The sequence below is a fragment of the Leuresthes tenuis genome, unplaced genomic scaffold (genome assembly GCF_036924035.1).
Source record: "Leuresthes tenuis unplaced genomic scaffold, fLeuTen1.0.hap1 SCAF_12, whole genome shotgun sequence".
NCBI classification, from domain to species: Eukaryota; Metazoa; Chordata; class Actinopteri; order Atheriniformes; family Atherinopsidae; genus Leuresthes; species Leuresthes tenuis.
Genome location: NW_027325366.1, coordinates 25,293,346 through 25,320,611, shown reverse-complemented (window position 1 = coordinate 25,320,611; position 27,266 = coordinate 25,293,346). Strand labels below are relative to the sequence as shown.

Genomic DNA, 27,266 nt, shown 5'->3' with positions numbered 1-27,266 from the left:
AGTGTGGTTAAAAAAGGGTAAAAGAAGGATATACACAAAGTTGAAATACCACAGACATAAAAGTATTTTCAGCAACTTCTTTAAAGCCCTTTTCTAAACACCTTCATACATTGACTGTCTTTGAAAGAATTCCTGAGCATTTTAACATAGAAATATTTATGGTCTAATGATCTTGTTGTACCTAATAGCCTAAAGTCTTACACATGCAAGTTATATATATATTTTAGGATCTGGTGTGGATGGAGGACACAAGGAAAACTAAGCATTGTCAGTGTTAGGATTTTCCATCTTTGTCAGGTAAATGAACTTCAGGTAAATACCATATTTATTCCCATACATGAACACCTCAATATGGGATAGAATGTGATCTAAATAGACTCATGGTTAAAATCACAGGTCTTGTTTTTGTTATTTAAAGACACAGCACACTCTGAATCAGTTTTTTTTCTGGCATGCACTTATGGATGATCCAGTTGGAAATCCATTGGGCGATGAAACTCTCTAAATCTTAAACTACTTATGGGAACATGTAAAAATGTTTGTTTTTTCTCATGTTTGTCACACTTGAGACACCCCAGGGAGAGTGGTTTTACCTATATGGCCTTGGCTGAGTAAATACACACATTCCTGTTGTTTCCACTGAAGAAGACAGATTTCCAGAAGGTGTCTCTGCACCATACACCCACTGGTGAGGAAGCTGTGATGATGCCTTTTGTTTCCTTTGTGATGGCATCATTTGTTAAAGTGACAGAAGCTGTCTAAGCGCCACAGTCCTGGGACCTGTGTGCGAATGTGTGCTGTGGTGATAACACTGTGTGTTACATCGATGATTAAACAGTCTGGATGTGTTTGCTGTAGGTTCCATAGAGAACTCAGATGTTACAATTCAACCACCAATATCCATTTATCTTTCAATGTGTGCACTGTGTGGTGGATATAGTATTGTGACAGCTTAGTACTCCCTGCAGTGTACAAATAAGATCTTGTTTATGTCAGCACTGCTTGTGTGTGTTCTTGCACATTCTGCACAATGCTAGAGGAGCAAAACATTAATTCTTCAACAACTGCACGCAGATAAACATGGTGTGCAACAAAGATAATTAACACATGACATCCCAGTCCTTTATCAGTGAACTCTGAACTCAGGAAGTAAGGTTACAAGCCTGACATCCTCTCAGCAGGCCAGAGGGGTAGCTGAACAGAACATTAGAAGTTTTCAACATGGCGTCAGGCCCTGTAAAGCAGCTGCACACAGCTTGAGGCCTGTTTGTACAACAAACCTAAAAGGAAGAGAGGAGAGATAGAGATATGAGGCCACGGAGCAGGCTTCAAAGGAAGGAGATGTTGCTTTACAAGGAGGATGGGATGTGACCTGTAGTCTTGCTCTTTATCAAAGAAGAATATGTTTAATTTCTTTTCAAAAGCTCCACATAATGCATACAGAAAAATGAGTTCCAGAAATGTACTAAAATTGCTATGCAAAATAAGAATGTTCGAAGTCTGTACAGTTATATCGCTTTACAATTAAAATCACTGGCCTTAAATCAGAGGAATATGGTTCTAGGAGAAAGGTTATTTTTGCTTTGTGTGATTTCTCCAATGTTTCCCTCATATTATGTGGATGCATAAGCTTGGGGGCTGAAGGGATGGTTTGACCCACAAAGAAGGTGCACTAGTCACTCAAATAAGATAGAAATAGAAAGCCATGGTGACAAATCTGTCAGTGATGGTTCTGTTCTGTATGGAAACAGTCATAGCTGGCAAAAAAAAAAGAAATGGAAAAGAAGGACCAAGGTGTTGCAGAGCTGTCTTTTTGATGATTGTGTGTTACCCCTGTTCAAAGTGGGAAATCCATTTTACACATCATGACTTTGTTTTCCCATTATCATTACTTTCCAAGTGGAACCTTGTCCTCTGTATCTGCAATAGAGAAGTACATTTCAACAGTGTGCTGCGAAGCAGGATGATGAATGGTGCTGGCTAATCTTCCCCTGCAGTATTGTATTATAGTATGCCATTGTTCAAAAAGTTCTTATCTACTTGGACAGGACTGCCACAAATATCATACCTCCAGCACAGACTTTGTATGCATCATCATCATCTCAGAATTTTCTCTTTTTCTACATCTGTCACATTCCCCATCCTTTCGTATATCCCATTGGCCCGGTGGTTTCAGTATCACAGCAGTTTTATAGATGAAAACAAGATCAAACTGGTGGTGTTGTCATGCATACTGTGTTCAGCATTTCCTGACTCAAGTAGAACAATGTCCTGTATTTTTTTTCCTCTCTGTGCACATCTGCCTGGGAACATCTGGATAGTGTCAGCTTTTCAACTTTGAGCAGAGCGACCATTGCTCTGCCCCTTGCTGACACAATTCATCCTCCCTCAAGACAGAAAAAAGAGAAAAATACAGATATTCTACTTTAAAGTCATTCAACAAATCAACTTTAACCATGGATGATCGGAAACAAAATGCTTTATTAGATTCGGGCAAGGAAACGAGGAGTAGGGTGGGAGGGATAAGAAACAGAGGCTTAAGTTGCAACAGATGTGGAAGATTTGCAGACAAAGAGACGTAGGTCCTCTGTTGAGAAATATCAAAATGGATGGTGGTGGACTCTTGTGACAGTTGACTAGTGTGCACTGCAAATACAGATCTTAGTTTTCTGATTGAAAATTTTCATAATAATGTCAATTAGCACAGGTAATTTAAAACAAATCAGATTGGTTAGTACATGCAAACATAGTAATAGTAATACACGTAGTAGTAATACATGCAAACATGCTCAGTTTAAAGCTCGCTCATGAGCAGGCACCTAGCTAATAAATGTAGTTATTTATGTTTCTGTTCTTTGTGAACATCTTCAAACAGCCCTGTCTACCTCCAAAACTTATAATAGCAATATTTGTACTGTGCAAAAACATGGAAGCATCAATAAAAGGCTCTGAAATGATGAAATAGCAATACTTAAGTCACTTTTTGTTTCGTGTATGGTGTAGTTTAAGTGATAGGATTCAATTTATAACCCTCACCCTGTATAATTGGACATTAGACCTGTTGAGTCGGATAGGATATGAACTCATTTTGTATGACAGCCCACAGATTAATAGCAGTGGCTGTTCCCTCTTTTTAAGTGTTATTGTGTATGTTAAATGTACTGTTTCACATACTACATGGCAAAAGACACATTAAAATTTTTAAAAAGGTAGTCATGTATCAACTTTGGAGACTTCAAATTGTGAACACTTAAGAGGCTTTATTATGAAACTGCAAAATTTTCTGATCTTCTCATCTGATTTACCTCAAATTTAGCAGAATATTAGAGTCCAAGCAAGCACACCTTTGGATGAGTAGGGGTCTAATTATCTAATTTCTGACTTTCAAGTTTCAACATCTGATTATGTTTAAGACTCATCAAAAATCTATGCAAAATCTAAATTCTGCAGGCACACTATGGCAAAGTGTGGTTTTCAGATTGTCCTGCAAGTCTGAAACATCTTATTTACATAAGTATTCAGACTCCACTCTGTGTTGTAGGTTGAAGCACCCTTGACAGCAATGGCTTCTTGGGAATGATCCAGAAAGCCTGCAGCTTTCATTTGGAGGTTACCCTTGTTCTTCTTGGCAGCACTGTTCAAACTTAAACATGCTGGATGGGAAGCACGATTTCACAGCCAATCTCCATGTGTTACCATCTTTTCTCTATTCTTTCATGTTTCTCAGCCCCTTTTGAGGAAACAATAAACAGCCATACAGAATGTCGATCAAGTAGTTCGATGTTTGTTTCACTAGCACAGAAGACTTTGAATCTCATAATCTAACTGTTATTCTGGAGGATTTTGAGAGAATCCCAATAGCTTTTCCTGTACCTTGATGAATGCATTTGTCTGGCTCCTGTACCAAGACCTCATCCTGATTGGTTTTCATTCTGTAAGGTTCACATAACAATGGGGATACTTCTTGTATTTTTAATGATCAACCCAGCACTCCAATTACTTTTGCATGTCCATTGTGGATAATTTTATGATTTTTTTAATCACCCAATACAGAAGATTTATATGATGTGTTTTTTTCCCTTTAATGCCATGGAAACAATGATTTGTGTATAAGAAAGAAAAAAGAATAGCACACTCATACAAATGTATGTTAAAAAAAACCTGTCTATTACCTTTCACATAAGAGGTCCTTTGTGTAAATAAAAATATATAATTTGCAAAAGACCTTTAAGCCACTTTTATGTAAAATGTAAGTAAATCTCAATACTTTTGAGGTACTGTAAATGCAACAAAACCAGGAAAAAACAGACAAATCTTGGTTACTGTCATCGGTTGCTGTTATCCCATCTGCAGATCAACTGATTACAGTCTACCAGCTGAATATCAGTCATATATAAACATTAGGCAGAAATATTTGTATTCCTAATTTAAATGCTCCATGTAAACCACAAATCTATATCATTTGTACAATCATTGCTCAAATTGAGAAAAAAATATTGATGTGTTTTTTACTTTGTAAAATTTACCCTTCTTAACATTGCACAATGTATTTTGGTTGAATGACTACGGACTTTCACATTTCAGATAAAAAGCTTTCACTTATGACCTTGTTGAAACATGTTGACATTTAATTAGACTTAAAAAACAAGAGCCAACATAATTTTCTGGCCTGTGAGAGAATCGTGTGATCAAAAATAAAACACAGGAGCAGATCTATCATCATCCATTTTTTTTTTGGAAAATATTTTTTGCGAATATTTATTATAAAAATATAAATGATTCCACTACAAACCATTTTACATTAGTAGACAAGGCCATCTACATCTGGACACAAAAACTCTCAAACAGACACTTGGATCAGTCTTGAGACAAAAAAAATGAGGGATCTGGATAGGGTTCATTACAGTATTGCTCTCTCAGATGCCTCAGGTTTATAAAGTATGTTAAAAATCATAACACAGACAGCACTGACATATAATTTACCTTATGCTCAAAAAAAATAATCAACAATGCACTTTAAAATGTTAACAAATAAATAAAGTAACCATAATTGCCTTTTTATTGTAGAAAAAGCTGACAAATATAATTCAAAATAAGATAAAATATAATACAGATGTTTTTTGTCTCCTTTTTTAATTAAAAATGTTGCACAATTTTTATTCAGTCATTTATACATACAAACATTTGTACAAAAAAGGGACGGCCATGTACACATAGTGGGATCTGTAGCGCTAGTTGCTTGGTTTACATTATGTACATGCTAATTGGAACACATAGCAGCAACAGCAGCATCCACAGGTAGACCGAGTAACAGAAGACAGAACTTACAGACTGAATAGATATGGGTTTCCCAAAAGCACCAACATTACCCCTGTACAATAATCAAGCGTAGTCTACAGCCAAGGCAATAACATGTCTATTCAAAGTGCTCCAATACTGTGTACTAAGTGCTCAAAGACTCAGGAAGATAGCATCCTCTTGGTTTAATACTACCCATCCAATAGCACAAAGTACAGAAGTGATCGGCTGGGTGACATCAAAGCAGGAGACTAGCATCTTTAAATTTGTACTTTCTAGTATAAAGATCTTTTAAGGTGCCTTTAGGAAATCCCTCCTTGGACATATAATGGGTTGCTGTTTTGGAAAGCAGTCATTTATTAGAACCAGTACTTCTCTTTCAGGGCATTTTCATACCTTTGTATTTTGGGGGGATTGTTGATTAATCCTGCACCCTGAACAGAACACAGAGAAAAAGACTGACTTTCTTATAAATCAAACTAAAACGAAAACTTTTTGCTTGCTGATCCGACCATGACCCAGCCCAACCACAGGAGGCACTCAACATTTTGCATTGAACACACCAGGATTTATGGATGAGAACCCAGTTTTACACTATAATAAGCTATTTTATTTCACCAAATTTCCAATCAAAGAAGAAATTAATGATATAACATGGCTTTTGTTAATAAGTTAATTAGCAAATGATGTATCACAATATCAGATTGATCAACCTACTGTAGCAATCTTAGACAGGCAACGGAAGAATTCCTGGCATTTTGTGGGCTGGATGGTGCAAGCTTGTCTTCCTTAATGAAGAAACTCAAGCACAAACTGGTATTTCAAAAGCATTCTGCAGTCCAACCACATCTGCAACAGAGAACTGATACTGCTTCATCATATTTAAGTTATCTTTTACCACCATTTTTCTCCAACATTTCCCACTTTTCCTTCCATCCTATTCCTAACATGCACTGACAGTTCCAGACTCTGCTCTGTCCTCTCTAACGGTTTCCTCTTGATTGAGAAAACAGAGTGCACACAACCTGAGAATTCACACAAAGAGTGATGGTAAGGAACAGTACTTTACAAAATCTGTTCATTGGCACATAGAACAAAGAAGTCACTGTAAAGAAAAAATCTGTGTGTGAAGTGTGTTATGGCCCCTGTACCTTAAAAGCACAGCATTCAATACATTACACATGTGACAGACCCATGGCTTCCATACAATGAATATATCTGACGGATTATATCATTATTGCTTTTATGTGGTGTGTCTACTGACTGCAAATGCTATAGGTTAGAGCTACAGAGTAAAATGGCTCGGTTAGCTTCTGGTGTCCATATTAGCTCAGCTCTCTCGTGAACAGAGACTGTAAATGTATATAGCTGCAATGTAATCTTCAGCTTCAGATTTCATCAATCTAGGAGGGGTCCACATCCGGGTCAGCTGCTGATGTCCACCATCCTCTACACGAGGCATCTCAGCAATTTCACTGTGTCAATCCACAGGCTGCAGGTTATGTGGCTAGGCCACAGTCATGGGGAACTCCACTTTATGTTAATCCTCGGGCTGTATCCCAGTTTAGTCCAGGTTTGTCTTCCTGATCAGGTCTCTTTAACTTCCTTATCTTTCCTCTGATCTCTACCCCCCTATTAGTCTGTAAGGCATCTCAACTTGGGCGTGGGGGGAGAGGGTTGACTCAGCCAGTTAACTAACTGGCAGGTCTGCTCTGAACTCTTTCCCACTTCTCTGTCAGAACTCTGTCTTTCAACAAAACAATGAAAGACATCTTATGAATCGTATCATATTTGTCCCCCATTTCAAGTTTAGAATTGCAGCCACTGTGTTAGAGTAAGTCAACACAGACCAACAGAAAAGTCTCTGGTGGTCTTCATTTGCTGGGTTCATTTTTTTTTTTAAACAGGTACCGGGCCATTCTTGGTGTGGGAATCTAGGGCTTTCAGGCTGCTCACTATCTTCTTCTGCGGTCCTACAATAGTCACTCCAACCTTTTTCAGATCCCTAGTTTGTGAAGAAGAGGAGTAGACAAGAGATGGGAGGGGATGAGAGGTTGGAAATAAATGAGACACAATCAGGCATAGGGAAAGATGGGGAGGAAAAAAAAATGCAAAGTGTGTGTTAGTGATGGTGACTGTGACACCCATGTGACATTTAATGACATGCTCCCCGTGCTGCTCCCTTCACTGTCCTGTGAAACTGTCACTCACAAAATACTGCATTTCCCAGAAGGCCGCAATGACAGTTGCTATCATGACCCTGTCAGTGAGGGGAAACAATGGTGTGCAAGAAGCACAGTTCAGAATATACCAAGTTTCCTGAATTGCATTGAACTGGATTTCCTCAACGGGGGTTGGTGCATGTATATGGACAGGAGCAGCACCGGGGCATGTGTAGGACATAACACTTATCCAAAGGTATCTTGTTAATATTTTCACACATTCAGAAAATATGTTACTGTACATGCATTGAGGAAAAGAACACTTGTTTAAAAGACACACGTTGCTTGGGTAAAATTGTTAAGAGTGTTATGCAGTGTAAACCTGAAATACACAAAGTACTTAGTTGTACTTGATTAAATTATTGAGCCAATTCTGACACATAGACTGGCAACGGCTTTCCAGAACACAGCATATACAGAGCAATATAAACAAAGCATTGCTGAGATTGGAACATATGTAAAGTACAGCACATGTTGAGAACATCCTTTTCTCCAAATTAATGTGATATATTAGTATAAGCAGTGGAATGCAGGCAGAATTACTGTAAGACTAAAACAGATACTTCAGTCATTATTAGGTTTCTAAGAGTGACATATTATGAAAACTAGATTTTTTAAATTTCAGACGCAAGCAGGGCATTTAGTTTGCAAAAGCAGCCATTAAGAAACAATATAACCCAGAAACTCATCAGCTTCACTCTGTGTGACAATATAAAGGGATAGTCAACTTCAATGTGACAAATATCAACAAAGCTTTATCTCTTTACTTTTTATCTTAATAGACAACTCCAATTATTTGTGATGATTTTCGGTTAAATCAATTCCAATTAGAGAAGAATATATGAAAAAAAAGTTTGAATACTGATCTGCTGTTAACTGCATTATATTAAAACAAGTTTTATTTTTTATTAAATACATTTGCTATGAAATTGCAATATTGTAAAGATATTTTTTTATATATATATAGCAACATATAATGATTATTATATTTCAAGCAACTATGATATCACAACACTGAAAGTAACTATCCCTTTAAAAAGAGGAAGTCCAGGAGTGGTTATAGAGGTAAGTTTTTGATCTCAGACAGGGCTTGCATCTCGGTCCTCCACCCACCATCCAGTGTCTGAGTAGGGTGGAGAGGAGCTGAGTGTTAGAGGGTGGTGATCCCCATGGATGGCTCCCATTCTGGGCATGTGGCTGGTGTGACGTGGACCTCCGTCAGAACCACTCTACTGAGAAACAGCCAGGCCCAGCCATGTTAACACAATATGCAACAATTCTTCTGTCTTGGATGGCATTTCATACACATTTTTGGGAATAAACTGAGGCGGAAGATACTTTGAACCTGAAGTGTGTATTGCTTACAGAAAATCCCATTTTTCTCGCAACCAGATTCTTTGTGGCTATTGTGATTTCCCTATCCTAATAAAGAACATTTAACAATTTCCTTCTTCTCTGCTCTATATAATATTGTGTTTGAGTAAGTCAGATACAATATAGGTATTACATCTGTGTGGTTCCATTCAACATAAGAACATAAGAATATTTTCATTGTTGATGGATTTACACAGCTCCAGCTCTTGCTTTGATATCGGTTGGTGTTGCTGCATTTACCTGCAGTTTAGGGCATTGTCTTAGAATGGGAAACAGCAACATTGTTTCTCAGAACAGAGGATTTGAAACAACTTATGTAAATTCCCTTTCTAATGCACAGCAAGTCAATTTTCTAACTAAAATATAAGTAAAACACAAATACAATAAACAAATACAGCATGAAATGTGAATTACTCATCTAATTATTAATCCAAAACACTGAAGAAAAGAAACAGCTGAAAAATGAACAGTTAAGTGTTCATCACCATCTCCCATCCCCCAAAAATCCTTGTGTCAAACCAAAGCTTACGTGTAGACTATTATATAATATGTTGTTCTGCCATGCACTTTGTCGTGCAATAAAAATAAATTTACTTCAATTAGTCCAGCACTTCGGGTCAACTTAATCACTTCCTCAATGGAATACCAGAAATGAACTTTGCGTGCACTCGGATGCAAATGCAAATTATATTGTAAATGATGCTCTATTTTTTATTGAGTCTGTCCTACTCTCCAAAAAGGATTAATCAATTACTGCAGAAGATGAGTCAGCTTGCTTCAGCCAAGTATGATAACTGTTCCTCTCAGGTCAGAACATTGCCAAGCCTTGTGCTGAATATCAAGGACTAGATTAAGACCGTACAAATCAATAGAGAAATCTATATTGAGCAGAACATAGTCGGAGCCAAGGCTGCTAGCCTTGTAGCTGAGCTTGGGTGTCTTAGAGGCAGCATTCAGTGGATTAATACAGTACTGATCCAATTTAGCATCCACCCACAGAGAATGTTTTGTAGATTGATATAATTTTTCGAGCGTGAGGCTATTCAGCTGCAATGCGTCTGTGATTCATTACACTGTAGAGCAAGCATTCGTGTTTAAAATGTTGACTGAAGAAAAGTTTTCATTGAAATCCATTGATTTAAATGTGATGACAAATGACCTGAGAAGAAAAAAACATACACAAGGAATCTTGGTGTCTTTGGCATAAACCATTATAATACAGATATATGAATTACAAGAGATTAAATTCTAACAAATCACACATTTTGGAGCAGCCCATGTCGTGAAATTTTTCCTCATAGCGCTATAGCTAACTAATTATATTAACTTCACAATGCAACACTATTTGAATGGTCATTCATAACAAAGTGCTTCTATCGAACAAATTAAGCCCAATACTCTTAATTACTGCCTGATTTGTGAGGCTATTGAGTTACAACTGCATGTAGCACTGACCACCATTCACCAGTTGCCCCCACTGCTGCCATCAACACAGTGAATGGCTGCTTTGATCACAATGCTTAGATATGTCCAATTATTTACCCTGTTGCATTCCACATCAATTAAAGCAGCAGCAGGCCAACAGAGCGACGGGGGGAAAAAGGGGTGAGAGTGAGACAGAATCAGGTTCAGCAAAAAAAAAAAAAGAACAAGATACACTGCTGAAACTGGATGACCAAAATAGCTGAACTTAAGTCCAAAAGAGTTTTGTTAATCAATCCAAGTCCAAGTCTAGTCACTGTGCAGGGAATTCCTAATTTCCAGATACTGACCCACAATTTCAGAGGACATCAATATTTTTGTGCCGGGATATATATTTAAAAGAAAACAAAAAGTCAGTCAGGCAGTCAAAACAGGCAGTCGTCATTTACAGCTAAGATTTATCATACTGTAATTCCTGCAGTTTATTTGGCATCAAACTTTATGACAGTTGTTGCTTTGTCTTAGCTTTGCATTTCAATGCCCTAGAACATGAGGAGTGCCATTTTTCTGCACACCTACTTGACAGCTATGTCTTTATTTTCTCTTTCAAAGGACCCCCTCTCTTTATTCTTTTTTTTAGTCAAATCTCCCATCTCATTTTCTCGGTCAATAGACTCCTCCTCGATACTCACAGCTCTTCTACTCACTCTCATTCTTTCTTTTTCAAGTCACTCTATTTTCCTCTTTCTTTAACTGCTCTCACCCTACCCTCCGGTCATACTTGCAACACTGCAATGGCAGCTAAAGAGCTGTCATTATGAGCAACCGTGAGTCTCATCTGGACATCTTTAGAAATGGTTCCAAAGCTTTCTTTATGTACTAAGTACGAGAGTGTGCGTGTCTATCTGAACTTCAACAAGAGTCTCTTGAAATTCCTGGGCTTTCCTTCTGGCACTTGGGCCCTGTAAACACTGCTCGTTTGAATGGGCAGAGAGGCCTAATATCTGTGTTTGTGTGTGTTGCTGTCTTACTCTGTGGAGGTCTTGGCCAGGGTGTCACAGGAGCTGTAGCTGATCCCAGAGAAGGCCTCCTTGCAAGGCAAGGTCCTCATCGCATCCATCCACTCACCCATGGTACCCATCGAGGGAACCTCTGCACTGCTCCTGTCCAACAATAAGTTGGCTGGCCTGAAAGAAAAGAAGTAACATAAGCAAATAGTCAAAAGAGAAACAAATGTGGAGGGAACGACAAATGATATGTAACATTTTCATATATTAAATAACACAAGCATTCATAACATAGTTTCACAAAAACAGGTGCATAAGCATCACCCCGATCATCAGCTGACAATCTAATATACTGTCTGACAGGTGCTGTCTGGGCAGCAGTCAGCCACCGCTTGTAGAAGGGAACTATTTCTATAACTATGTGAATATTGAGTGTGGACAGAGTTTATATAGGCGTCTAGCTCCAAGTATGTCCCCTAAAGCACAAACCATGCAAGCAGATGAGCACTGGGAGTGATTAAAATGCATTTCCATAAAAGGGGGTCGAAACCTGGAGGTGGACACTCAAGAGGCAGGCCTCATGCTACAATTTTATGTGAGCATAAGTGTACTGTGAGCACAATGGGGAGAAGTTTGCCTTTCTGACGGACTTTCTGTCAAAATCCTTTCTGCCATTTTGCCAAAGAATTTAGGCAATGTGATCTCATGGTAATTTGTATAAATAGCATTCCACTTCAAACACACTTTTGCATGTTAGGTATTGGTATTGGTATTGGCACTTTAAGCCGTTACATGCCATTTTATGCCATTTAAAAGACATGCAAAATGGTTATAGAGTTAGGGTAAAAGCACAGGTCATCCTGTGATGTTACAGTATCACACATGAAATACTAAAAGGTGCGGTAGCAATAACATATATCTAACTTATATACCTGCATGCTGCAGGCTGTCACCATTTCAAAATACATGGCATGCAGTTACTCTCAAAAAACTATTGTGATGACATAACTGGGCATGGCATTCCAACCTAGTCTCGTAGTAAAACATAAGGTTAAAAGATAAATTTTGTGTATCGATCTGTGTTCTCAGAAAATATTTTCACAGTTTTTTGTGCAGTCACCACAGGAAAATAACTCCTTATAGTAACACATTGTCACTGCATTTCATGAAATAGTGACATGTCAACAGTTGATTGATATTCACCAGGCAAAAAGTGTGTTTTAAGGTTGGAGTATGGCTCCACACACCCAGGTGCCAAGTGAACGCCAAGTCATTCAGTTGCTGTCTCTTTGCACCAGTGCTGCTTTGTTGCTGTTTCCCACATTACAGACTATGTCATTAAGCTTAGTATAAAAAATGACATGGTTAAGGTGAGGAATTTAAAACTGCAATTATATTGTTATGTACTAAATGGTACTTTGTCTAATTTATAAATTTAAAACAAGGAGGTTAAGGTTTGGAAAACATCATGGCTTGAATTGAAACAGTCCCTGTAAGAAGATATCACATCAAGATAATCTTTTCCTCTATTACTGCTGCAGAGTAGTCAGCCCCCCTCATCTAAACACACAAAATATATACATAAAATGCAACAAACTGCCAAAAGTGGGTAGTGCTGACTTTATACAAATGTTTAAATGATGTGTTTAAATTGTAAAGATAACATATTTTCTTCAAACTCAAATTAATTCTTATTTTAATTATACATGATTTGATGAAAACCAACAAAACTATTTTGGTTATGGCAAGTGAACTCATTATATTTAGCAAAACATTGCAGTTTAGGTTAAATAGACATTAATAATGCTACAGACATGGTAAGCAACAAGGGCTGCCAAAAAAAAGAAAAAAAAAAGAAAACAGGTTTCTGGCAGAAAGCCCTGACAGCAAATGTCATGTGCATGTGTGTGCATGTTGCTGAGTCAAGAGTATGTCATGTGTCAGATCATTCATGCAAAATGGCTGAAATGCTTTGCATATCCCAAACAGAAGGGCTAGGCTGCACTGGCACACCAACCATTCCCCAGTGTTTAATTATGTCTGACAGATGAAGCAACTAGTGTTTAATTCCAAAATGTGTGAGGAAAATGTTCATAATTTATTTGTTGTCATTTGTGCACTAATTACTGTAGATGCTAATGAAAGGCAAACTAAAACATTTACTGATATTTTCACAGATTTTATACTTTCTGCTTTGAACCACATTCCAGATTTTAAAGGGTAACTTTGCTTAACTTCCATTCCAATACAGTCCCAGCACTAAATATTCCTTCCCACAAGCATACTCATAACAATACACACTTACTTAAACTGTCTTTATTGGGAAGCCTTTTGAAACTAATTAATTCTTATCATCTATCTAAAATCATCTACACGGTATTTGAGACCCCTTTTTTAATTTTTTTAATTTTTATTCATTCTTTTTCAATCTAACATGAGCTACATATATATATATATATATATGTGTGGTATATAACTACCATAGGTCTTTACATGTGTGAGGTGGGGGGGTGGGGATGAAGGGCTCCAAAGCGTTTCCATTTCATATATTCAGGAACAAGATTCCGAACAAAAGCGGCATCAATTTCGGTCTAACCTCATTATCGCTTCCCGCTGTACATGTACCATTTGGCAGAATGCAACATTAGATTTTATTAGAGTGGATGGTTTCAATTGGATCAAATCAAATTAAATGCACTGTGTGTGCTGTGCTTCAGATTGCTCAGTCAACAGTAGAGATTGGAGGAAAGGCTGCAGGCACTGTTCTGTCCACCTCTGATTGATGTTTGCCAAAGGGGGATAGAAGTAGGACAAACAGTGGAAACACTTCCAGAGAGTAGGATAAGAATATTAGAGGTGGAGAGTGGAGACGAAGTTGAAGATGTCAGAAAGAAGCCTTGGGTGACAAGACATGGCAAAGTTCCAAATAACACTACTGATTCTAGTTTATACAAATGTGGTTTCCTTAGCTGTTATTAAGCTGGATCACATCAACACAGTGATTAGGGAACCAGGTCAAACCACGTCAAGGAAAACTGGGACTATTCACAGAATGATCGGTACAGCAGTGAAGCATTTTTTGTGGATGCTACTGAACTTGTAAGTGGTATTGGAAATTAAGTTTTGAAGCCCATCCTCCTCCTTCTTTTTCTTTTTAATCAGTATCTGATGCTGTATCTGTCTTGCAGATTAGAAAAAGACACCTGTGCCAAGACTAACACACAAGGGAATAGAACAAGGTAGGAAACGACAGAACCAAAAGAAAAGGTAGTTCTCCCACAGGGAATACTATTCATGGCAAAGTAAACAAAGTCATTAGAATACCAGGAAGTCCACCTCCGCCTGGCTGACTCAGATCTGTAGGGAGGTTTGAAGACACTGTGAATGCTTGTGTGTGTGAGTTGGGAAAATGCTACTCAGGGACGGGTTACTCAGAGGAAAGAGGGTACAATAAGGCAGGTGAAAACCCTTTGAACTGTTAAGTAATAAAACGTACGTTTCAAAAGGCCACTGGACTTCAAATGACATGTACATTTAGATAAATCACATTATACTACCTTAACCTTCTTATGACGTCAATATCATTTATTGGCCATTATCTTTTAGCTCAGAGTTTTACTTCATATTACTGCGGGACATTTTAAACAATACTTTACTTAAGTATTTTTAGATTATTTTCAATCACTTTGACATTTCACAAATATTGAAGTATACAAGACTGAAAAAATATTTTTATGTGCTCTCATTGTGACGTGGTTTCAGTGTATAGTTTTTTGTACAATATGCTCTGCAAATTCAATGGCGATGCAATGTCATTTGATTTAGACAAGCTAAATAAAAATAAAAGAATGTTACAATAGAAATTCACCAGGCTGCTATTAAGCAACACTGACAAAAGCGCCATCCTGACAAAAGACAGTATGCTGAGAGAAGAGAAGAGACGTGGGACCTGAAACAGAGACAGGAGAAGAGAGGAAAAAAGAAGGAAAAAAAGATGTACTTGAAGTGGTGGAGTGGGTGTTGTTACAATGATTGAGTCTTTTCCTGCCAGATCAGAGGCCTGTCAAAATGCTGAGGGCCCCTGAGGACCCCCTGGAAAGACTGGTTTGTCTGAGGGAGGGGATTTGGGGCTATATGGAGGGGGTAGCTTGCATGAGTGAGGAAGAAGGAAGAGTATGAATTTTCCTGAGAAGACTTTTACTGACTTTTGCTGATATGAATCTGCAAGAAAACAAGTTAAGACAAAGTTACATTTATCCAAAACAACCTTAACTTTTGGGTTGTCAAAGTGAGAATCTTCCTCGGGATTATTGATTTGCTTCTCTTCCTCTCATCTATACTACTCTTACTGTTTCACAGTATTCTTCTCACTTTCCCCATATGCTGCCTCCTCTGAGATTTTAACTGCAAATGACCTTGTTTCGCCTGCCTTATCATTTTCTTTGTTTTCTTTGTAGTTACACATTGAGCAACATCTCACGGAAACTCAAGGGACAAGATGATTGGAGGGCAAACAAAGTGTGTGATGAAGGGAAAAATAAAGAAAAAAGAGAACATCTGCCTGACGCCAGAGGATAGTTTTAAAAACTCTTGTGAATTTAACAGCTTACAGAAATGCAGAAAAAAACACTGCTTTAACAGTAAGAAGTATAAATACTCCGCACAGAGAATAAAGTCTACCTGATTTCTCCTCTCCTCCTCTCTTGTGCTCTACCTTTGACCTCAAAAATAACCAGGGCTGTGTAGTCTTTTGTTTATAGATCTCACCGTGGAAGAGAGGAGAGGTGGATGAGGAGAAGAACTTGAACATATAAAGCACATGTGAGCAGAACAGTGGGAAAGAAATTAACTCTCAATACATTACTGTGACAACAGCCAAAGTGTATCTGAGAGGCCACACAGATATATAGGCACAATATTGGGCATTTCAGTTCTGACATGTGGCCATTTGCTATCTGCCGCTTGTGACAGAGTAGAAAGATATGATGCAATACTCGATCACGACCCAGGCAGTCATGGCGAAGCTTACCTACAATATGTATTCAGTTGTAGTCAGCATTAAAGACATGATCCTTCTTGTCACTTTTTCATTTAATTTGATTCTTAACTAGTTTTAGTGGCGTTATATTTATTCTTACTATTTTTAGAAAAAGCTGAACTTCTAAGATTATACATAAAATCCAGAAATATATTAATAATCAGCATTTTTGGAGGTACCACAGAAGAGTGTGTTAGTTTCTTAATTCAAGTAATCAGTTACAAGTTTCTTAGTCAAATAAGAAGTCTGATACTAACTTTTGTGCCTAGGTGATACAAATTCCAGCAACTTCTTAGGCTTTGTCCAACTTGCTTGATTTGATATTTACTTTAGAACAAAACTGCTTATAAAACACTGTAATCAGGTTATTGCATTTGTCATTCCTAAGCCTGAAGTCCTTTTGCAATTAAGAGTCAGTACATTCTTCACTCTGACATTAGAATTCAAGTGCACAAGGAATTGCAAATGGGTGTTAATATTTGGCAATCTAAAACTATTCTAACAAGTTACTTTTCTGAGCAAGTGTCACAGCAAAGCAGGACATTATTTCTTTATGGGCGGTAATCCTGTAATCTAATGAGTTACTTTTGAAAATGACATTACTCAACAGTAATAATTAGTCGTGACATTTTCCACCTTCAGTGAATAGTATTCTTTTGCACCACCTTGGCTAAGTAAGTCACAGCAGTTTGATGCAAAAGTGGCATGGTTTAAAATGAATTATGTATAGTGTTTGCTAGAACCACTATGACGTTTTTGGGGTTTCATTTTTTTTTTTTTTGATGGAAAAATGTAGTCTTCTGGCAACCCTCTTGTGTGTAGCTTTTAGCTTTGGCTCATGCATCAGGAAAATTTAAGATTCTTCAATCTGACCGTTGTCTACTGCTGACACACCCATATACCTACATATACTTTTTAACATCTATTAAGCTTCCAACTACTGTGTTCGATTCCTATCCTTGCATTCAGCGAAATAATTTCAGGTTTACTCGGTTAAGGTGCTTTGTACTGGAATAAGAATCCTTACTCCAACCTCTATCTGTGTTACTTTCTTCCAAGCCCCTTTGCAAAAAATGGTTTAGCACTTTTTTCAACTCCATCCTCATTTCTACCCCAGTCCTTACTTAAAATGAACCTGGGGATTTCTAGTAAAAATGAGTACCATTATACGGTAGACTTTATTCATACAGGCTTTTGCATTTAATGGCTTGGGGTTACATCAAAACAAGCAGCATTACAGACTGCTACATTTTTATATTTATTGGCATATTTATTAGACGGACCGCTAGTTGTGTTCTAACACTGGCTGCAGCCATAACCACACTTTCCTGAATACAAAGAAGCCATTTTTTTCATATAGAAAACATACAAATTTGCAGTTTTTTTTATTAGACACCTTGAAAAGCAATTCAGACAGTAACCTCCAACCCTGATTGGACTCCTGTTGGCCCATAATTAGTCTCTGACAGCCAACCTTGGCCCACTGACCCCAGTCTCTCTCCATCCGCATGCAGGGACAGTAAACTCTGACCAGGTCCCACCTCCAAAGTCTCCAGATGCTCTCCTCTGGTCTAAGGCTTTGGTGTGGGCTTTATGGAGGAGGGGGGTTAGTGCATTAGCCAGCCAGGACAGCCCTAAGACAAATGAGGTGTGTTGAGCTGAGTGCAGCTGCTCTTGCTGTGCAACTGCCGCTGCCACCACACTCACACACACACACATCCGCGAGTTCTAATAAATCACCACATAGGCCTCTGTCGGCCCGGCTGTGCTCACCCAGTGTTAAAAGCCAATCAAGAAAATTACATGCAAACTCCAAGGGACCTATTTTCACTTTCTTAAGAAATCATTAGTCAATGTTATGAGCTCTGACATCTCCATAATACCATTGCCGTCTGCTGCAGACTGAACGCCTGTTTCCCTCCCTGCCAAGAACTGACAAGTGTACATGGGCTACCCTGCTTCCCCACAGCCCCCTGGGAGAATGGTGGTCCCAACAAAGAAGACAGGCATAAGAGAAGGTAACAAGGGGCGAGGGAACAAGTGAACAAGGGAGATAAAGTGACGGCACGACTTTGCAATTAACTGCACTATAAAGAAAAAAAAATGGTAAAATATCTAATTTTAAAGTCAATATATGTTGTTATAGGTTGCAGTAATTTCTGCCAATAAAAAGTTAGAGGAAAGAGCTTTTGCCTAGTCTCCCACTGAAAAAGATAATTCACCAATGGTGTATGAAACATAACTCCCACTTTCCACCAACTGTGTCACTTCAACTGTATCTTTAACATTATTGTCTATTACATCACTTATGTTAAATTGGGCTATATTTACAGAAAATGCAACGGCAACTACTATTAATACCTCAATGGCTTGTGATCACAGGGTGGAATCTGCCACGAATAAATACAACCGAAGCTGCCGTACAATTAGAATATAAAGGGAACTATTTTTAGAGATAGATTACAAGGCATCTGTTTACCAAATAGATATGAACCAAAAAATGTGAAAATAGCTCAGATAATAACATTTCCAAAACAGTATAGAAAAGCAGCAGAGATTATGAACCCTTTGTGTTTTCTTTTCTGCACTATTTTAGGTATGCACATTGCAAACTTCACAAATGAAAGCAATAAACAACTCAATATCCTTCTGATACCTGGATGTGGTGTTGGCTGTAATTTTGAGGCTGCCAGGGTTGCGGATGAGTTTATCCAGGATGCTGACGATCTGTTCAAACTTAGGACGATTGTTCCGCTCTTTTTGCCAGCAGTCCAACATCAGCTGGTAGAGTGTAGCAGGGCAGTCCATGGGTGGAGGCAGGCGGTAACCCTCATCCACAGCTTTTATTACCTTTGTTCAGGAACAGACAAGATCAGAATGAATTAGAATCAAACTGATGGTAGAAGTTTCTATTATACATAATCAGAGCTACGGTGTGTATAGTGATCCTATTGGAAATACATTGACAATTACGGCAAAGTTATTTATAATAATACAAGATAAGTTTGAATATTGCACTTTACAGTAAGAGGTTGCTGTTCCATTGGATTGTAAAGTTGAAAATGGTATGGAATTCATGGATTCTATGGGGAAAAATACCTTACTCAATTAGAGTAATCAACTGCTGTTGACAAATTAGACTAGATTATGTCGCAAAAAGTACTTAAATATGAACACTTTCAGTGTTTCTGTTGGGTTTTGTCTGAAATGCAGTTCTGCTAATGCGGGTACAAGAATCCTTCTGTTCCCTTTCTGAACATGAACTAAACATTTGCCAATGTCTCTACTTATATCCTATCAATGAAACTTCTGTAAAGCTGCCTGCAGTGCATAGGTGTTGTGGGTGTATTGGTTCCACTGCTAGAAGAAAATGGCAAATGGGCAGCACTTACATCCTGATTGGACATCTCCCAGTATGGTCGCTCTCCATATGACATCACCTCCCAAAGCACAATGCCGTAACTCCAAGCATCACTGGCTGATGTAAACTTCCTGTATGCGATAGCCTCGGGAGCTGTCCACCGGATTGGGATCTTTCCTCCCTGAGATACAGCATGAGAAAGATTAATCTGTTCAGTAGGCATGTCAGTCATTTAGTTAATCTCTCAATCAACAAATTATTTGAACATTTCCACTATGATGTCTGGCATTACAATTTTTCATATGCAAATTCAATTTTATGGATGAGCTCAATGATATTTGACAATCTTAAAATCTTAAAAAGGAAGCATAGTTTATTTTTCAAGTAGTACCAAAGTCTGGGTATGTGTAATTGGCACTGGGTGGGTGGTACTGCTAAATTATCTAGAAAGAGCAATCTGGATTAGGTGGTTTAATTCACATGCAAGTGAATTTCATAAACTGAAAGCATTAAATCCAAATGGCGTCTGCAGTCTGGACTTGCATATGGAGACACTGAACCTGAACCTCACAAAAATCTTGGTCACATGTAATTTTAATCAAAATTCATTTGCATCAACTTCAAAGAAAGAAAGGAGAGCATATCAATCATATAACAATCTGACGTTTCATGTGTTTCATTCTTTGTTACACTGAATTTCCTATTCTAGCTTAAAAACAGGAACATGAAAAAATGAGTTAAATCAATAAGTAAAATGGGGCAGAGAGAAGGGGGCTGACAGTAGCCAAAGTAAAGGGAAATACGGGTCGAGCCAGTCAGTGGACAAAGGTTCACTGGAACACATGTAAATATGAAATATAGAGTCAAACTCCGTCACTTATGTATATGCATACATTTCACTTTGAGAAAAAGAGTTAAAGAGAAAAACATTCAACATTCAAAACATGCAAAGACAAACCTTTATAATACCAGGGTAAAAGAAAATTCCCAGTGAGTGCTGATTGTGGATGTGCTTGAATGAGTTAAGGGTTGTCATTTACTGGAACAAAGTGGAGTTTATTATTCTTTATCATTCAGTTTTATATTTTTCTGGGAGAAAGGCAAATGCCACACATACTGTTTATTTGACAAGCAATTTTCAGCCAGTAAATTGCACTCTGTTTATATAATATGCATATAACATACACACACACGCACACACACACATATATATATATATATATATATATATATATATATATACACATATATATATATATATATATATATATATATATGTGTATATAAAACATACAAATGAGTGTTTGGAGCATGGCATGGCTCCTCTTATATTTAATTCGGTGGCATCATGAGCATCAACTGTTTATGCAAAACAAGAGCTACAACACAGAAAGGATAATGAGTTCAGATCATTCTTTCCACTTAAACTTTCTGTTTGATTCCAAGATGCTCACACTAAGGTATGTTCAAAATATTATGAGATTCTCCACACAAACAGAAAGTCAAAGAAATAGGATTATTGATAGGATGCAACCCAAATGTCTCAAACTGTTACATCTGCATATAATGTACCATTTTTCAGCATTGAATCACCTTTATAAGGGAGACATATTGCATTAAATATTAAAGTATGCGGTCTAAATTCCTGATTTATCTAGCTTATATTCAGGATCTTTGTTCCACATTATGGCGAGTCCTGTTGAGCTTCGAACATGGGCTTTTGGGGAGGCTGACACAGTAAATGCGTTTATATTTTTATTGTTGCCGTCCCTCTCCTTGGGGTACACAGTGCTTGGAATAGTCCTCTCCATGACCTTCCACTGTCTGACTTATCACAACCCTCTTTTCATTAATGTGTTTTTTCTTCCTTGCCACAGTAGGCAATTAGAAAAGGGCCACAGTATGTGTGTGTGTGTGTGTGTGTGTGTGTGTGTGTTCTGCTATTTCTCCATTATTCACTATGTTTTGTAAGGGACAGAGCAGGAGGTTAAAGTAAAAATATTTTTTGCTGATGACAAGATCAGACATGAGAACATAAGATGTTGTAGCCACCGTTAGGGCTGCAGAAAAGAAGGAGTGTGCCCCAGGACTTTGCCCAATACGTTCATTCATGTTGTTCTTGACACAAGTTCTTGACTTACCCTGGTGGTGTAAGCAGCCTCTGGGTCATCCTCCAGCACTCTGGACAAGCCAAAGTCTGACACTTTGCACACTAGATTGCTGTTGACCAGAATGTTTCGAGCTGCCAGGTCTCGGTGAACGTAACCCATGTCTGACAGATACTTCATGCCTGAGGCGATGCCACGAAGCATGCCAACCAGCTGAATTCCTGTAAACTGCGCATCATGTTTCTAAAGGGAAAAAAAGACAGAAAGAGAAAACACATGACAGAAAAGAAAAGCATCCTGTTAATGCCATACCTTTAGAATATCTTATAAATAAGACAGAAGGAGTTTGACCTTTTGGGCAATGTGCAGTAAATAAAACATTTTTTCTTTAGTAGATACAATATTTTCATTAGCCTTTAAAAAAAAACAACTTTGACATGTTGTACCCCATCTTCAACTGAACTGTTAAATCCCAAGGTCCGAGAAATGTAATGTATGGAAACATATAGGTATAAAACAAAGTTTTTCATTTTCAAATCACACAGTTTCTGTCATCTACCTGCTGAGCTGCTTATGATGGTCTTTATTATCATTACTAAGCGAAAAAACAAACAAAAAAAAACAAGACTTAGAGAGCTCTAACATTAGTTAGCTGACCTAGTTTCTGTGTCAGCTGGATTTATCACCAATACCAATCGTCATCTCTTCATGCATCTGGAACTTATGTCAACATTTGTTCAAGCTTTAATTCTTTATAATACATTTTTATATTTTTTTTTTAGTTTAAACGCAAAATCCTAAATTCTCAATGGATATAACACAGGGTATATACATCAAAGAACTCCATATGTAGCATTTTGTGGCAGCGCATCAAATTCCTAAGTAATCTATTCATATTGTGCATCCAAGAGATTTCATCTGGATCATCCACTGGATTTGTATGGCTAAGTGTTTGCAAAAGGGTTAGATGCAGCATTTAAGCATGTGAATGAAAAGCTGTATAAACACAAAACATATTCTTTTTCTCTGTTTGCATTGGCAAGCAGGAGTGTTTACACTGTATACACTGACATGTGTTTATGTGTAAGCCTATATGTTCTTTAATCTGCTGCTGATATTTGAAGAGGAAAGGAATATAAACAGAGGAAGCATGAAAGGAGAAAAAGTTTTAGATGACAAAGTACCAGTAGAAAGTTAACAATGTTAAGCAAAACAGACTTTTTCTTTTGTCTATCACCAACAATCTATTTACAGTATCTAAGGTATTTTTGACTCATGTGAGTGCAGTTTCTCCGTGGCTTTCTGTTTTCCATCCACGGTCATAATTGGGTTTTACTTACACTGATTTACGCTGTGTTTGTTAAAGACCACGTCATTTTGAGCTGAATCTAAGACGAGTTTGTAAGATGAGTGTGTTTTTCTTTGAAAACCAACCAACTTACCTCTCCTCCCATTTCATCTGGAGCCTTTTCTAGCCAGACCACCTGGGTTAGTTTCTTTAAAGTTTCCGCAGATTCAGGACGTTGACATAAGCTACAATGCCTAAGCTATGAAGCTTGAATGTGTGTGTATTTATATGTGTGACACATTTTCATGATGAAGAACAGGCCTCCAGAAGAACGTGAGGAAATAACAGCTACACCGCCCTGGGTATGTCTGGATACAGTGCAGAGACATGTGGAAAAATAGCTAAACCAGGCATGAGCGCACGTGCTTTCATGCGAGTTACATAGCTTGGCTCGTGTGCTCAAGCTAATTTCAGTAAGCAGGTCAATTCCTCTTTAAGCTACAGTACAGAGGCATGGCAACAATCAAATTCACTCCTGGCTGGAAAAGCAGTGGGGATACAACTGAACAAATATTCTCATGTGGTAACAGCAGCATGGGTTGTTTTTTCTTTTCTTTTTCAAGCAGGAAATAAAACCTGCATTTACATTTAAAAAATGTTCAACTTCTACTGGTGATGTAATAAACTTCATGTTGAACCCAAACCATGATTTTTTTTCCAAACATTACCAAAGTACTTCTGATTCCTAAACCTAAGCAAACCTAGCTAAATAGTAAATGAAAATGAAGATAAAACATAGATATTCAAGGCTGGTGTCAAACTGAAGGACTCCAAGTAGTGCTCCTGTCAATTAATCTTTTTATACAGGTCAAACAGGCTTATCAAAGAAAATCAAAGCTGTTCAAGACGTACTTCATATTTCAGGATACAAACAAACATCATGCATTATGGAGCTTGAAAGACTTCAGAGCTGGACTTGCATATTATCATCTCAATAAATAAAAAAACATATCTGACTGGCTGTCCATTTTTTTTTGTTTCTCAACAACTGTTCATCTGACTGATTTAAATTACTCCAACTATGTTGCTGCACACCACACTAGGTGCAGTGCTGATTCTGTGAAAATAAATGTGAATGTCATCATAAATCCAAGATAAGACTGAAGAATTGTTTCATAGATCATTTACGCAATATTCTAGAATTCTGTTTCAGATCACAGGCAATACTTTAGAACTTTTTTGTTCAATCTACCCTGATGAGGAAGCTGTCAAGACTAGTCAGGTTTCTATTCATTAGGATGGTATCAGCTGATTTTAAGCAAACAAATTACTGGCTGTGTCTTATAACCAAAGGATGGCTGTCTAGACAGCATTGCTTGTGGTAGTAATTCAGTAGAAGAAGTAGTTGTTCCAACTGGGAAAACTTTAAAGACAAAAATGAAAGAAACAGCAAAAACTGCGGTGGACATACTCAAGAGGGAAACGAGGAAAGCTCTTCATCAGGAATTGCTTTTATCTCTGGAAATACCTGGAATATTTTATCATATCTGGTCAGTCATAACAGTTTTCTGTGTGCCTACTCAGACTTGAAACAGCTGGTAAATCATGTATTTTTTTTCTTTGCAAAATCAGATGTTATTCCTGAAACATGTTTCAAAGTCTTAGACACTTAGCAAGTCTTCTTCAAAACAGGCAAAAACCACTTCAGACAAACATTTCTGGGGTTTTTTTTGTTCATTTTCTGAATTCACATTTAGTTAATCACGTCTTCTGAATGCATATCAAAAATGGCGAAAGAAATCCAGCTACTGTCTAATGTCAGAAAGGTTATAATGGCAGGCACTACACTATTTTTTTATTTATCTTTATTGTCAGTTTTATTATTCTGGATTTATTTTTGCAACACAGTGTCTTATTTGATAGCATCAGGAAAGTATATTCTGGTAGGAGAGGACATCATTTAATTTTTTTACACTTTTAACTCATCTATTCTCTTAGTACACTGTTTTATAGACTACAGAAACAACTGACAATGTTGTTTTTACAACCTGTTCTTGTTGAGTGTTTAAAAAAATGCAAGCACTGAACACAGATGTTCCCTGTTTTTTCTTAATTGCTAACACATGTTCCCCAAATTGTATTTGATTTGTACCTCTGAGGTTCATTGTAATTCATTCTGGACTCCAAAGGTGCAGGTGTTTATTTAATTACTTACTCTTAAGAAGCTGTCAAGGGATCCATTCTCCATGTATTCCGTGACAATCATGACAGGTTTACCTAAAAAGAGGAGATTTCAGCCAATGGTCAAATCGCTCACAAATAATAACATCTGTTTGTTGCACAAACAACTAAAAGATTCCAGTAAAATGTTTAATTCTGATTTATTCTCAGATGCAGGCAAAGTCATGAGGAGTCAATAGGGAGTGCTGGGACTTGACTTCAGGCAGATATACAAGAGCCCTGAAAGGGACCAGGATGAACTTAACCATTTTCTGTCTGTTACACGGAGACTCACACACACACGCACATGCACACAAACAGCAGAATGAAATGATCCTTGTCATAGTTTTAGGGTCCCAGCAGTTTAGCTGTCAAAGTGTGACATCTTTATTTCCGTGGAGGATCCAACTGTAAATCCAGCTGTAAATCTGTCTGTTATCATCTGTACATGATCAAACCGCGGCCAACACAAGGTTTATTACAAGGGGAATAGAAAAAAAACCTTTAAAGGGCAACTTTAAATCACCTACTGTTGAATGAAGAGAGACTGAGTCAGGACTTGTTTGTGTCCCAGATGGCTTTGTTCTCTCTGCTTCACTCTTGACTTAGCACCGGCCGTATGCTTCCTCTCCATTCTTATTCTGATTAATGTGCCCCCCTCCCCACCTGCCCCTTTCATTCTTGACCTACCTTTTCTCTGTTATCCCTGCTTCTCTTTTCCCATCAGCCCATCCTTCACTCTCTAGCTCTCTTGCATGTATTAATAGGAGTCCCTCCCCACATCTGCTTCGACAGGTTTTTTTTTTGTTTTCATAGGAATGACATAAGCTAAAACTGTAGGGTGATGGAACTGAGTGTTAAAAGTTGTAAATCTATTGCCCTCACCAGAAAAAAATAACTGGGGATCAATTTAGTTCATCTATCATTAAGAGTATTTCAGGTACTGCCTAATTCAGTATTATTTATTCATATCTAACGCTGGTCTTTCCTTATATTTTTCTCGAAAACACCTTTAATTATTATAGAGTTTTTTTTTTGTGTTTTCTTTTTTTTTTCACTTTCTTTTTTGGGCGCTGTGACCTACTACACAGCTAACACATGCTAGCGACATGTTTTCTCACAAAAAGTACTAAAAGTGCAAATCAGTGGGAAAGCAAATCAAAACAAAAAATCTCATGATTCAAATATACAAACCCTGTTTCCTAAAAAGTTGTAAAGTTTTCTAAAATGCAACAAAATCATCCGTTTTCTATACTCGCTTAATCCAACAGGGGTCGCGGGGGGCTGGAGCCTATCCCAGTTGTGACTGGGTGAGAGGCAGGATACACCCTGGACTGGTCGCCAGTCCATCACAAGCAACAAAATCATTCATATATAAACTCTTTCAAATCTTTACTTAACATATACAAAAGGGAATGATTTTCATTGGTAAACAAATTAAAAATCCTGTGATTAGAAAATATACATTCAACACCAATATATCAGATTTATATATATATATATATATGCCTCCATCACCATCAATATATCCACTTTGGCTGTGGAGTATTTTGTAGTTCATCAGGGACAAGGTTATCTCTGATTGTCAAAAAGACAATGAACACATGTTCTGTGGTAGAATGATTTCATGTTTCAGCTGCTTTTGAGGAGAGGATGACATCTGGTTTCACATGCCATCTGCTGAAGATCATCCAGACCTCACCAGCCTCTCTGATGGTATAGGGGTGCATGAATTCCCATAGCATGACTTGATTATGTTACTGTCTCCTGTTGAAAATATGTCACATCTTGCTATTCTTCAGCAAGAATGGTTACATTCATCGTGAAAAACTGTAATAATTGGTATCTTCATGTCACTTTTTAAAAGGTTAGAAAGTGTAATTCAAAAGAAGGGAGGTATAAAATGTCCAAACTTTATTAATGTGTGT

At 37.7% G+C, this 27,266-nt stretch overlaps 1 protein-coding gene across 3 annotated transcripts in view; it reads right to left on the bottom strand.

The window, feature by feature from the left end:
• Positions 1-4,714: 4,714 nt before the first annotated feature.
• The window catches only part of epha3 (eph receptor A3), a 102,065-nt gene continuing 79,513 nt past the window's right edge, over positions 4,715-27,266 (bottom strand). Inside the window, exons 12-18 of one of the 3 annotated variants that reach the window (XM_072397257.1) lie at positions 25,334-25,395; positions 21,864-22,073; positions 19,754-19,903; positions 19,018-19,211; positions 11,348-11,503; positions 8,634-8,752; positions 7,218-7,303 (exon numbers count right to left, since the gene is read on the bottom strand). In XM_072397257.1, coding sequence (XP_072253358.1) covers positions 8,671-8,752; positions 11,348-11,503; positions 19,018-19,211; positions 19,754-19,903; positions 21,864-22,073; positions 25,334-25,395 — 854 coding nt within the window. In that variant the 3' untranslated portion in view covers positions 7,218-7,303; positions 8,634-8,670. Of the gene's footprint in view, positions 7,304-8,633; positions 8,753-11,347; positions 11,504-19,017; positions 19,212-19,753; positions 19,904-21,863; positions 22,074-25,333; positions 25,396-27,266 lie in introns of all 3 variants that reach the window. The other 2 variants (XM_072397258.1, XM_072397256.1) reach the window with 2 other exon arrangements.